Genomic DNA, 13214 nt, shown 5'->3' with positions numbered 1-13214 from the left:
TTGGTCCTTGCTGGCCACATCCCATTCTGTAACAGAAGACTGTCTCTTGCTGTCTTTATCATGTAACACCAGGTACTAGTTCATAAATGCGAACAGCTTCTTTCTCTTTGCTTCCTTCCTTCTGCCTTTGGATACTTTGCTTCTCATTTACCCAGTGCTCCTCATTCCATCACAGAGAAGACCCACATTACCCCTGTATCTTCTGCACAGATAGGGCCATTGATTTGAGCATTTTATGCTTAAACCAGAGTGACTTATACCTCAGCAGCTCAATAAGGAGCAGAGCAGGGGGAAGATACCTATGAGGCTTCTTCACCTGCATGCAGTTTCTAAGGAATTGCCATTTCTTTGAAATGGCTTTGTGTGGACTATAGTTTCAATTTTGGCAATGTATACGATGTTCAATGATGATATCTCTGTGTGCACTTGTGTGAGTTCCTCTGCAATTGTAAATCAGCAAACATCATGTAAATGCCATTCAGTGGGTGTCTGGTGCTGCTTACCTCAAGTGTGTTGTTGCAGATCACACAGAAAACAGTGAAATTACCCAGTCTAGCAATGACCACTGGCCGGACATTGAAATCTTCAGCAAAATGTCTTTTGACCTGAGTGTACATGACCCCAAGTACAGAACTGTAAGTCCCGTATACACGGAACAACTCTCAAGAGTGAAACAAGGTGGGTAAAATGTAGAGTTTTTTAGGAATACTTTACTACAAAGAATCAGTTCTTATTGGTTCAGTTGAACCTGCGAGTTCTCAAGAGCCTTTAATCTCCAAAATGACATGGAGCAAAACGATTTGTGTGTTCTTTATGGTTGTTTCTGGGATCACATTTCACTTTTTAACACTTGTAAAATTTCTGTTACTGTTCTTCTTTGTGCACAGAAACAAGCAAAGAAGCCAAATCGGAGGAACCTAAGAAAAGGGAGACTGTGTCCATGATGTTGACTAAATATGCAGCTTACAATACGTTCCACCACTGTGAGCAGTGCCATCAGTATATGGATGTCAATCCTGCTGTACAGGTTGGTGTCAAGGTCCAAGGGTAAACTGCATCATGGAGTTTTCTGTGGTCTCTCCAAGTGTACGGCTCTGGTGTCAGGACTCATGCTTTCACCTTCCCTGAGATGGAATTGTTTAATTTTTCCATTCTCAGGGGAGATAATTGAGATACAGACCCCCGAGCATCAACTGTGTCTGCTGCGTTCTGCATGAGCAGTTCTCCTCTCCTGCTGCCTCTGACAAAGGGTGAATGTTGTGACTAGTTGTCTCCAGCCTAAGCATTATTCAGCCTGCCCAGAGGGTTCGCAGTATCTCATGGGAGAGGACTGTAAAGTTGAGGTGCTTGTCTTGCTCAGGTGTCACCTGTGATGGGAGACTGGAAGGCCTGCTTCTTCCTCCCCTTGCATGTAACTGTGCATGCTTCTCAGCGGTAGCTTGTGAGTCACTGCACAAAACTGATCATTTTTAAATGTTGAGTTAAAAAAACTTTTGATCTCTAAAACAAACAGTTATGCTCATAGGAAACTGACAGGTAAGATTTATCCTGGTTAATAGCTCAGACATAATTCCTTAACCACCACCAACAGCTTACATGGAACTTTCTTATCTCAAGTAATTCTTTCCTTGCTTGCTGATCTTTTCCAACAGCTTGCTATTAAGCTATCACAGTGTAGACACACTGACCAGGCAGTGTACAATGTCAGTTACCTCCGAGCAGCAGCAGCAGGTCTAATTTAAAACTCATGCTTCATCAAGTACATTGACACAAGCAAATCCTCCCAAAAGACATCTGTTGTTCGCTCATCTTTATGCATGTGGTCAAACATAATGAGCAGTAATAAATACAAACATCTACTTGCATGTGTGTGAGTTTTGTATATAGAATTACAATTGAACTCAGAGAAATTATGCATCCAAAGGGGAGTCACTGGATAGAAAGCATTATGAAGGGAGATTCTTAAATGCTTTAAGAGAACCTAAATAAAGCTTCTTTCATTTTTCACCTTTACTTAGGCTAATTACTTCAATACTTTAGTAAAGATTATAGAAAGCTGACTGCTAAGAGTGAATGATTTAACCTTGTAGTAAGACAAATGCTTCTGTAGAATGAAATCTTATCATATATGTAGGCACTTTGTATACACTTACACAGATCAGTGAAGCACTGTGCAAGCTTAAGCTCACCCAAATTCTTCATAGCCTTGCTAATGGTGTGGTCTGCTTTGGTCACTTAGATCCTTAGAAGAGTATTGCCACAGGAAAAATAGCATACTAATGCAGCCTTGCTGCTGCTAGAGTATCTGAATGTCAGTGCATTCTGCTGTGAAGCAGCATGCACACGGTACACTGTTTTTTGAAACTTTGGGGAAAATTTTTTTGGACAGTTTGTTTCATAGAATCATATAAATCACAGAATGGTTTGGGTTGGAAGGGACCTTAAAGCTCATCCAGTTCCAACCCCCCTGCCATGGGCAGGGACACCTTCAACTAGAAACCAGGTTGCTCCAAGCCCCATCCAACCTGGCCTTGAGCACTGCTAGGGATGGGGCACCCACAGCCGCTCTGGGCAACCTGTTCCAGTGTCTCACCACTCTCATTGTAAAGAACTTCTTCATAATATCTAATCTAAGTCTCCCCTCTGTCAGTGTAAAGCCATTTCCCATTGTCCTGTCACTACATAGCATCATAGAATAGTTAGGGTTGGAAAGGACCTTAAGATCATCTAGTTCCAGCCCCCCTGCCATGGGCAGGGACACCTCACACTAAACCATGTCAGCCAAGGCTCTGTCCAACCTGGCCTTGAGCACTGCCAGGGATGGAGCATTCACAACTTCCCTGGGCAGCCCATTCCAGTGCTTCACCACCCTCACAGGAAAGAACTTCCTCCTTATCTCCAATTCAAACTTCCCCTGTTTAAGTTTTAACCCGTTACCCCTTGTCCTGTCACTACAGTCCCTAATAAACAGTCCCTCCCCAGCATCCTTGCGGTCCCCTTTCAGATACTGGAAGGCTGCTATGAGGTCTCCACACAGCCTTCTCTTCTCCAGGCTGAGCAGTGCCAACTTTTTCAGCCTATCATCTTCATACGGGTGCCCCTGTAAAACACCCCTTTCCAGCTTCTCCTTGTAAATATTATTAAATCATTTCCATCTCAAATGGATGAGAAAGGTCCACTTTGGCCAGACTGGTTGGGTACAGAAAGCTGACTCTTTTAATTGCAATGCCAGTTACATACCTAAGTAATGTGGACTGTGGTAGATGAAAATGAGAATATACTAGAGTTAGCTTCAGTTACTGAAACAGAACGTTTTGGGTGTTCTTCTCTGATGGCTTTCCAGTATTGGGGCTGTAAGGGCAGGTGCCATGGGTGCCTTATGTGCTACCTGATTGCAAACCTTGTATTTTTTTTTTCTTTGTATACAGATCTCTGACTCCACTCTGCATGCCTTCACGTTTTCATCCTCGATGCTAGGAGAAGAGGTTCAACTGCATTTTATAATCCCCAAGTCCAAAGAGAACCATTTTGTCTTCAGCAAGCAGGGAAAACAGCTAGAAAGCATGCGTCTCCCACTAGTTTCTGACAAGGTGCGTGTGCTGCTCTTACCCATCTGCTGTCTGCATGTGCTGAATGCAGTCAGCTTGACGGAGATTTGCAAGTCAGTGGTAGGTGGCTGGGGGTGGAGGGTCTATGTTTTCTTTTTTATGTGTTCCTTTTGTTTTAATGTCCTTTGCATAATTCTTGCCTGACTGTCCTTAGAGCTGGAGTTTTTGGGAACACAATCATCCCTTTTTGCATTCCTAGTGTCCAGTTCATTTGTGTTGCAATGATTAATAATCTTAAAATCCAGTATAAACAGTAAATAAATAAAGATCCATATCAGGAATAACCTGCTTTTTACCTAATGTGGCCAAAATACCTTCTGTTCCAGCAGAATTTGAATGCAGTCAAGAGTCCTATCTTCACTCCATCAAGTGGACGTCATGAGCATGGCCTCTTGAACCTCTACCATGCCATGGAAGGCATCAGCCACCTTCACCTCCTTGTAGTGAAGGAGTATGAAATGCCACTGTACCGTAAATACTGGCCCAACCACATCATGCTTGTCCTGCCAGGCATGTTCAACAATGCTGGCGTTGGTAAGAAACACCATCAGTGCATTGCTGTGAAGATATTAAAATCCATGTTGGACAAGGTGGATCATGTGACTGAAGGAAACATTGCAGCAGGTCTTCACATTCGTGCTGTGGTAACAGCAGCAATATCAGTGCAAAATTCAATGGCATGTAAGAACTGCTGTTAGGCATGTGGAATGTACGATTGCATTGATCGCTGCCTTCTCAGTTTAAAATCTGATGGTTTATAGGCCACATTCACTCATTTTACACAGCCCTGCTGTGTGAACACTCATTCTAGACATTTTACATGTGATTTTTTCAGATTGTAGCTCCTTTATTTAGCTGAAGCTAAATATTAACTATAGCTGAACACTGGGGGCTTAAATTCGGACTTCATTTTCATGGATGCTGAGTTTTTTCCTGCAAGAACTTTTAAGTAGCTTTGGTTTTAGAATCTCAGGCCCTTCGTGGTTCAAGTTACTTTATTAATGCCCACAAAATCGTGTTGTGCATAGTCTCTTTAAAATGTCCAGTCTTCTTGGTATCTGCCTGCTAGATTTACTCATGTTGAAAAAGAGACATATTGATTTCTTTTTAAAATAGAAGAAATCTGGAGAGGGACTTTTTACAAGGGCATTTAGGGACAGGACAAGGGGGAGTGGATTTAAGCTGACAGAGGAAAGATTTAGATTAGACATTAGGAAGAAATTCTTCACTGTGGGGGTGCTGAGGCACTGGCACAGGTTGTGCAGAGAAGCTGTGGCTGCCCCATCCCTGGCAGTGTTCAAGGCCAGGTTGGATGGGGCTTTGAGCAACCTGGTCTAGTGGAAGGTGTCCCTGCCTATGGCAGGGGGTTGGAACTGGATGACCTTTAAAGCTCCTTCTAACCCAAAACATTCTATGATTAGTAAAAGGGTAATGACTGCAGATGTTGATATAACCTTTCTCTGGGAGGAGAGAGTGATAAAGTCTAATAAAGGTCTCCTGTTGGTATTTTCTCAGGTGCTGCAAGGTTTCTTATTAAGGAGCTTTCCTACCACAATCTAGAACTGGAACGGAACCGCTTGGAGGAACTGGGAGTCAAGCGCCAGTGTGTGTGGCCATTCATCGTGGTCATGGATGACTCCTGCGTCTTGTGGAATATGCACAGCGCCCACGAACAGTCAAGGTAAGTAACCACCCAGCACTGGGGTCTCTGCTCTGATTCAGCACAGACAGCAGCACACCTGTGACTTAGGCTCATGTCTAGCATCTGACAGGGTGTAAGAGACCAGATGACTGGAAAAAACTGGGCTGCTGGTGCTGATAATGTAGTTGAAATATTGCTAAGCAAAAGCAGCTTTCGGTAGTGGCTATGATGTGGTAACATTAGGCTGCCTGTCCAGAGGGCCTCACAGAAGACATCATTCATTCAGCTGTGACTCAGATAGCTCAGGAACTGTACACCTACACATTAGTCGTGTTGTCTAAAATGCACAAAATCCACTCTTTCACTCAGAACAGTAGGAAGGCTCTAGATTTGTCTTGTTGACCATCCAGCCTCCTGCTGTTGAACACTTCCACCTGGCTCTAGCCTTACATTTGTGTCCCACAAGCCGTAGCATTAACAAACCTCTGCTTGTGCTTGCTCTGTTTAAAGCCACTCTTGTTTTTAGTGGCTATTTGAGTGATTTCTCAATATGTTACTTCCATGATTTGGTTTGATTCAATATACGTTTCTCAATGAAAATAGTTTATTTTGGGAGCTTTAGCTTTTTAGGAGGCATTAAACTCCTGTCCTTCTCAGTGCATGTGCTGTCCATTATGGAGAAAATAGCCTTCCAAAAATGGTGCATAAAGCCATTCCTTTTCCCTTTCTACATTGCTGTGTAAGACCTTATTCTGCTGAAAGGCCCATTTTCTTATAATAACTAAATTGATGGGTAAGATTAGTTGGCTATTTTTTAACAGATCTGCATTAATATATATATTTTTACAGTATCTAAAGTAAACACTCTCAACTGTTAATGGAATTTCTTTGTTCTTTGTGTATACTTAAATGTGTATGTATATATATATATATATATATATATACACAGTGTATATTATATAAAAATCATAAGCATGGTTTGTATGTGATGTGTGATCATGTTTTGCAGCCAGTCGCTGGAGCCTGGGGCTTCCAGCAAGAATGTGTCGCTGAAGAGTGTCCTCCAACACATTGAAGCCACCCCAAAAATTGTTCATTATGCAATACTGGGTGTTCAAAAATGGAACAGCAAGCTGAATGCCAGGAAAGCAAAGGCTCCATTCTCCAGGTGCCATGTGCATGATTTTATACTGCTCAACATAGACCTGACCCAGAATGTGCAATATGATCTGAACAGGTAAGCAATACATATATATTTGAGTGAGGAACTGTAGCCTGTGCAAGCTTTCCAGTACCTAAAGAGGGCCTATAAAAAATTTAGGACAAGGGCATATAGTGACAGGACAAGGAGAAATGGCCTTAAACTGAAAGAGGGGAGATTTAGATTAGATATTGGAAAGAAATTCCTTACTGTGAGGGCGGTGTGATAATGGAAGAAGTTGCCCAGGGAAGTTGTGGCTGCCCCATCCTTGACAGTGTTCAAGGCCAGGTTGAATGGGGCTTGGAGCAATCTGGGCTGGTGGAAGGTGTCCCTGCCTGTGGTAAGGGGTTGGAACTGAAAGAGCTTTAATGCTCTTTCAAACCCAAACCATTCTGTAATAAGCTGGAGTCTGGCGTGGCTTATAGAGCTCTTGATTTCACATTCTCTGGCCAGTTGAATCATGAGGTGGGAATCAGCCCACAGAAGTGAGCAATTACATCATAAATAGCGCAGGATAAATGTTACTTCTCAGCTGCTTTGTCTCTCATAGCCAAATATTTGTCAAAGCCACATTTATCCCGATTCCAGTTCATCAAAACTTATGTTATATAAAACTGGCTTGTTCAAAAATGGAGTTTGGTCACTGCAGAGCTGCTCTCAGTTCTAAAATATCTATTAAAAGAAGTGCTAAAAAGAAAGGGAGAAAAAAGGAAAGGGGAGGAAATGATTGATGTCAGCACATGATGAGGATGAGAGGGCTGGCCAGGTCTGGTATACGGGGAAGAAGCATACAGACACACTGAAAAGTGAAAATTTGGTTTTAAGATAACCACCGCCGCTTTCCTATACTGAAGGAATGAGTCTTCAGAGCCGTGTAGAGAATTTGTATAGGCACCATATCAGACAGTCTCCAAAAGCCTCTGCTGAGCCCATTCCAGTGCATTTCAGCAGCAGTAGGGTGAATATTCATACACAGCAGCCACACTGCTGGTTTAGTGATGATCTTGTGTTTAATGTCTAGGTATTTCTGTGAAGATGTAGATTTCAATCTGCGGACGAACAGCAGTGGCCTCCTCATCTGCCGCTTCAACAACTTCAGTGTCATGAAGAAACATATTCAGGTTGGAGGACAAAAGGACTTTGTCGTTAAGCCAAAAATCGTGGTGAGTGTGAGTCTATGCGCTGTCATACGGAAAGGGTAAAATCAGGACCTGTTTCTCCTAGGAATAACAAATTCTCTAGCTTTTTAGATTTATTGGGTGTTTATTTGACAGCTGACATACCACAGGCAAGTTGTATTGGATCTGGGTTTATAAACTTAAGCACAGCCACAAGTTTCCAGTGTTTTCTGGTTTGTGACTTTCAGTCCTTGTACTTGCTGACAAGAAGAGACCTGAGGAAGGGCACTGAAAATGGGAACCTTCTGAAACCCAGCTGAGAAATACAAGTATTCATAACATATGAGATCATGTTACACTTTTGCCAGCTTTAAACAGAAATATACTTCTACGGGTTGATTTTAATCTGGGAATCTTACAGTTTGTGTTCCTGCTGGATTTAAACACATCCCACACCATCCCTCTTAAAAAATGACCTCCCCGTTTCAAATTTAACTGACTGAACCCTGGATTTGAGTTTCTGGGAGGTCATTTTCTGAATTTTCCTCTTTTCGTGGTTGCAGTGGAATCTGTAGTGATGGACTGGCCTGTGAGAGAGCACCACAGAGAACTTTTTCCGTGGATGACTCCACACAAGGAGGATGTCATTTAATTTCCTGTACTGTCCAGGAGTAAGGCAGGATGAAGGGTGCTGTGACAGTTTGAACTCCTTATCTTATGTTCCCTCTTCAGACAGGCAGATACCCACAGAAGTACTTAGCAACCACAGAACAAAGAGTTCATTTATTTCTGTGCTGTGGTGCTACATCAGAATTGAGTGGGGAGTTTCGATTCTTCCCCCAGCTTTCTCTCTCTTCCTGCCATGTCATGGTGATCCCTTCCCCAGCTAGAGGATCTCCTGCAGAGGAGGTGCACTGAGCACGTGGGTTAAAAGGGGCTCTCCTTTCCTTGCAGGTTTCGGACAGCCTGGCACCAATAATGCCTCTTCAGTACGTCTGTGCCCCTGACAGCGAGCATACCTTGTTGGCAGCCCCATCTCAGTTCCTCCTGGAGAAATTCCTTCAACATGCAACCTACAAACTCTTCCCGAAGGCCGTTAATAACTTCAAGAACCCGGTACTGGCCATTGACTGCTACCTGAACATCGGGCTTGAGGTACAAAATACTTGAAAGGATGATGGGGACAAGTCAATGCAAACCTTTACTTCAGCACCCTTCTGGTGTTGAAAACCCCATCTTTTTATGAACCCTCAGCAGCCAGAGTAGTGTTTGAAGGCTGCTCTCAAACAGCGAGACCAACTCCACTGGAACAGCTGGTGATAAAGCCTCCTAGCTGGCTGGTGTGGGTAGAGACCAGTGGTCTGCGATGGCTCGATGTAGTTTGCAAGGAAATTGGACACATCTATCTCAAATAATATTTCATATGATGCAACCCCCCCCCCAGTGATGCTGTTCTTGATAGAGCTTGGTGTGCTGCATAGTCTGTACAAAAACTATCCCCTCGGTTTTTTAGGTCACTCTCTAGCATACAGCTTTTTATTATCTGTGTTTTGAGTTGTCCTTGCAACAAACTTGGTTTGGCTGAGAGAGTTTCTGATGCAATCCTTGATTCATTATTGTGAAGCTCACCCTTTGTAATGCAGCTCTCCTTTCAGATGCCTTTCTTTTTATGAACCTGGGTTTCTAGTGAAAAGTATGCAAGTATGTCTTAGATGTCTGTAGGTAGGGCGACCACTTTGAACTGACTCTGAAGTGGGATGAAAGCCTAAAAGGCCTTTGTTCTGGGAAATTTTATGGAGGTCAGTGACAAGATACAGGAAAAAACCCTTTGATACAGAACCATCAGAGCACTGAAACACAGGGGCAGGCCAATGCTGGGAGCCACTTAGGTGATGCTTGCTGTCAGCAAGAGAAGACGTGGAGGAGCTCAAGCCTCAGCAGTTGCAGTACTCATGAAATTGCTTACTGTGGCAAATGTCTCCTTATTAGAACAACCTCAAAAATCTTGACAGCTGTTATAATTCATATAGAAGCAGAAAAGCAAACTGACTTACATAGGACCCTGAAACAACATGTTTCAGTGGCCAAGCTGAATCTAGAAGTTTGTCCCATGTGTTATTTCCCAGGTGAAGTTTGCTCAATAGTGCATTCTCGTTGGATTACGTTTTGACCAGCCCTAGCTGACTTGCCTGTTATCACTAAGTTATATTCCATTCCACTTAGTCATCCTTTCTCACCCAGAAGTACTTCCTTTCTTTTCTCCTTCTGTTTCAGGTGGCCATATGCTATATTAGCTCCCGCCCGCACTCAGTCAATGTCAACTGCGAAGGGGTGTTCTTCAGCGGCCTGCTGCTCTATCTCTGTGACTCCTTTGTTGGCGCAGACCTCCTCAAGCGGTTCAGGTTTCTGAAAGGTAATCTTACGGCTTTGCTGAACTGTCTGGGTGCCTTCCTGACAAATAATAACACGGAGAAAAAAGGGAAGGTAGAGGCATAACCAGCTTCGTTAACAGGTCTGGAACTTTCACAGTTAGTGCTGCCCTTGTTTTCAAAAGAAAGAGGTGCAGTGTTTCTTTTGGGACTGTATAAAATTTCTGTTCCTGTCAGTAGTAAGTGTAGGTAATTGAATCACAGGGTGGTTTGGGTCGGAAAGGACCTTAATAATTACCTAGTCTTAATTAACCTCCCCTGCCATGGGAAGGGACAACTTCCACCAGACCAGAGTTCTTTAAAATAGCTTAGGAAAATTACTGAGAAAAAAATCAGAGACTTGTTATTGTACACTGAGAATCTCACATGCTTTTCACTTGAAGGTGCCACCCTGTGTGTCATATGTCAAGACAGAAGCTCCTTACGGCAGACAATAGTCCGGCTGGAGCTGGAGGACGAGTGGCAGTTCCGACTTCGAGATGAGTTTCAAACTGCTAACAGTAGTGATGATGAACCTCTCTATTTTCTTACTGGACGCCATATATAAGCTTCGCTAAGACACCGCTAACAAAGAAAAAAGAACTTTTTGTTTTTAAAAACAAGTACAATCACTGTGGAGCAAAGTGCAACCAATATTTATCTAGGCTGCTTGAAAGGATTCCCTACAATTCTGAAGTAGGCTTTAGTCCTAAGGCTAAAATTACCACATCAGTTATGATTTCAAGGATCCTGGATTCCAGTTATTTTCATGTCAGCCATAATGGCTGACCCTGATTACGCAGCCAGCCAAAATGTAGGATCTGAAAAGAGAACATAATTCAGTTGAAGAAGAATCCTTTCTATATTCAGCTGAGGTAGGGGAAGAAGAAGCTGCTCTGGGCAGCTGCTAACTTGAATGTTACATGAAACGCAACCCAGCACGTGGCATTTATTGAAGCTGTATGGAGGAGAGCCCATCATGTCTCTTCAGCTCTGTGCTGTGGTACAGGAATACTCAGGGGTTTGAAACTACACTATAACATAGATATTTGTATTAAAAGGAATAGTCTTGTTCTCTGTGCAGTGTTAGCTGAAAATCTGTAATTGTGTATGTATTGAAACTGTCCTTGGCAAAATTTCCACAGGTGTTCAAAGTTTACTACTTGAACCTGAACAAATCAGCAAACCCGTGGCAGGCACTGGGCACCCCAGTTCTCCTTAGCAACCTTAGTCACCCCATTTAGGCACCCCCTCCTCAGCTCTGGTGACAAAGCAAAAGGCTCCTCATAGCTGCTCCCACTCAGTTAGAGTAACTCACCAGCAACTCGCCTACTGTTCCTCACTCTCCTCAAGCATTCTGAAAACCTGTGGGCTGTCCTCCTTTGCATGTGGAAATGAGTCCTCCTGTACATTGGTGCCTCAGTGGTGGGCCATATGCAGCTCACTCACCATGTACTTTTTGCTCAACTCCAGCTGGCTGCAGCGGCAAGACTGGGTCTGTCAAGTTGTACCTATTTGTGAAGCAGCATACCAAGAGATGTGCAAGGAGGGCAATGTGCCCAAGCTGGATCTGAGCGAACCAGAAGGTATCCCACAACGGTGCCAGGGGAGGGTTGGGAGTGCTCAGGAGAGATTCTGTCCAGAAGCAAAGGTCTTGGAATCCATCACCTGACAACGTCAGCCTTTCCTTTTTGTTTCGGTTACCCTCTGTAAATAGTGGTTGTAGCTGTAGTTGCCCATTGTTCTACTTACAGGCATACTGCTGATCCCTGTGAAGTTATTCTGGAATGAATGCAGTGCAGCAGCATTTGATTGCAGGGTTCAATTGTAACAGTACTCTTCTGTTCATGCTGTTAGCATGAGCTACCCCGCTGAGGTTTCCATACAGAAAAAATGATCATCCTGCACAAAAATATTCCTGCACATCATGACCCCTTCATTAAAAATAAAACCTCAGCCTGTTCGGAACAGCATTTCAGGAATATCAGTTGACTCCCCCAAAAGCAATGAAATTAGCACGTTGTCATACTTGGTGGTTTTTTAAGCATAGTGTTAACTAAGCAACTTTTTTTATCTTGTGGAAAGAGATGTTTACAGATGAAAAAGCGTAATATATTTGCCGGAGGCCAAAGGAAAATGGTTTGCGTATGTCTGTGTTAACGTAGCTTCACTCTGATGCTGTAAATTTAGCAAATTTCTGATGGACAACCCATTTCTGTAAATGTATTTTTAATTTTCCTTCAGACACAGCCTGCCTTACCTGTTTTAACACTCAGAAGAAGGATGAATATGAAAGATACTTCTTGAAGCTTTTGATACACACCTGAATGTATTCCAGTAGTTCTGGTTTTGCCAGAAGGGCTTAGGGCCAACCCCAAACCTTAGCGTGGTGTAGAAGCGTCAGGTATTACGTGTTCATAAATGGTTTCCTTTTTGTTTGTCTATTTGATGTTTGCACTAAGTTCTTAAAATTCCAGGTGCTGAAACTACTCCAAGGAGTTAGCCCTCTGGTGAAGCAGTGCAAAATTGTCCCTGAGGCTGAGAATGCCACCAGTCAGGCAGTGTATTTGCCTGCCTTTACCAACTAATAGTAAACCCATCTCCTTAACTCTCCCCTGTGTGGAAGTGAGGAGTGTTGATAACACTCTGGCCAGGGTGCCCTGAGCCAACACTGGAGGGGGAGGCTTGTCCCCCCCACATGCTCCAGCATTATTTGACACCTAGCCCATCGCTATTCCAGTTTGGTTTTACGTCTCACCCTCATGGTCATCCCTATGAATGTATTCCATTGGCCAGCGTTATACTTTACCTGTAGATGTTCTTGTCTATTCACAGGTTAAATCTGAATGTAAACTAAGATTTAAAGAATCATATGCAGATGCTTTTTTGCTTAACTTATGTAATTGCTTTTTGCGACTTTTGGAAGAGGGTTAAAAATGTTGCTTTCCTAGTGTAAAGTTTTCTTAACCAAAAACTTGGTGAATTTAGCTTCACTAGTCAGTCTACCTCATGTTATTGTTTATGAACTGAAACTGTCTGAAGTTGTGGCTATGGTATGTTTATAATGTGCTTTCATTAAATTTGAATATATTAAGTTACCAGTTAAGACTGCCTCTCTCTCTTAACTAATGCTCCTGCTTTCCAAGCCCTCTAGGCAGGGTCACCATTGGATTGTTAGTGAACCTGCATAACTTTTTTAACAAAGCCCTTCAGGGTCTCCTCACAACCCCCTTGAGA

At 43.0% G+C, this 13214-nt stretch overlaps 1 protein-coding gene across 12 annotated transcripts in view; it reads left to right on the top strand.

Annotated features, from left to right (window-relative positions):
- Positions 1–13083, top strand: part of GREB1L (GREB1 like retinoic acid receptor coactivator) — a 139835-nt gene extending 126752 nt beyond the window's left edge. For 9 of the 12 annotated variants that reach the window (XM_062632859.1, XM_062632867.1, XM_062632864.1 and 6 more), the window contains 10 exons: positions 523–678; positions 888–1027; positions 3429–3590; positions 3935–4142; positions 5124–5289; positions 6260–6487; positions 7473–7614; positions 8524–8724; positions 9844–9982; positions 10382–13083. In XM_062632859.1, coding sequence (XP_062488843.1) covers positions 523–678; positions 888–1027; positions 3429–3590; positions 3935–4142; positions 5124–5289; positions 6260–6487; positions 7473–7614; positions 8524–8724; positions 9844–9982; positions 10382–10545 — 1706 coding nt within the window. In that variant the 3' untranslated portion in view covers positions 10546–13083. The remainder of the gene's footprint in view (positions 1–522; positions 679–887; positions 1028–3428; positions 3591–3934; positions 4143–5123; positions 5290–6259; positions 6488–7472; positions 7615–8523; positions 8725–9843; positions 9983–10381) is intronic. The other 3 variants (XM_062632868.1, XM_062632866.1, XM_062632863.1) reach the window with 1 other exon arrangement.
- The last annotated feature ends 131 nt before the right edge of the window (positions 13084–13214 follow it).

Source organism: Pezoporus occidentalis, unplaced genomic scaffold, assembly GCF_034315485.1.
Source record: "Pezoporus occidentalis ecotype Australia unplaced genomic scaffold, CSIRO_AGI_Poc_V1 ctg4, whole genome shotgun sequence".
Lineage (NCBI taxonomy): Eukaryota > Metazoa > Chordata > Aves > Psittaciformes > Psittacidae > Pezoporus > Pezoporus occidentalis.
This window is presented reverse-complemented; position numbering and strand designations above follow the sequence as displayed.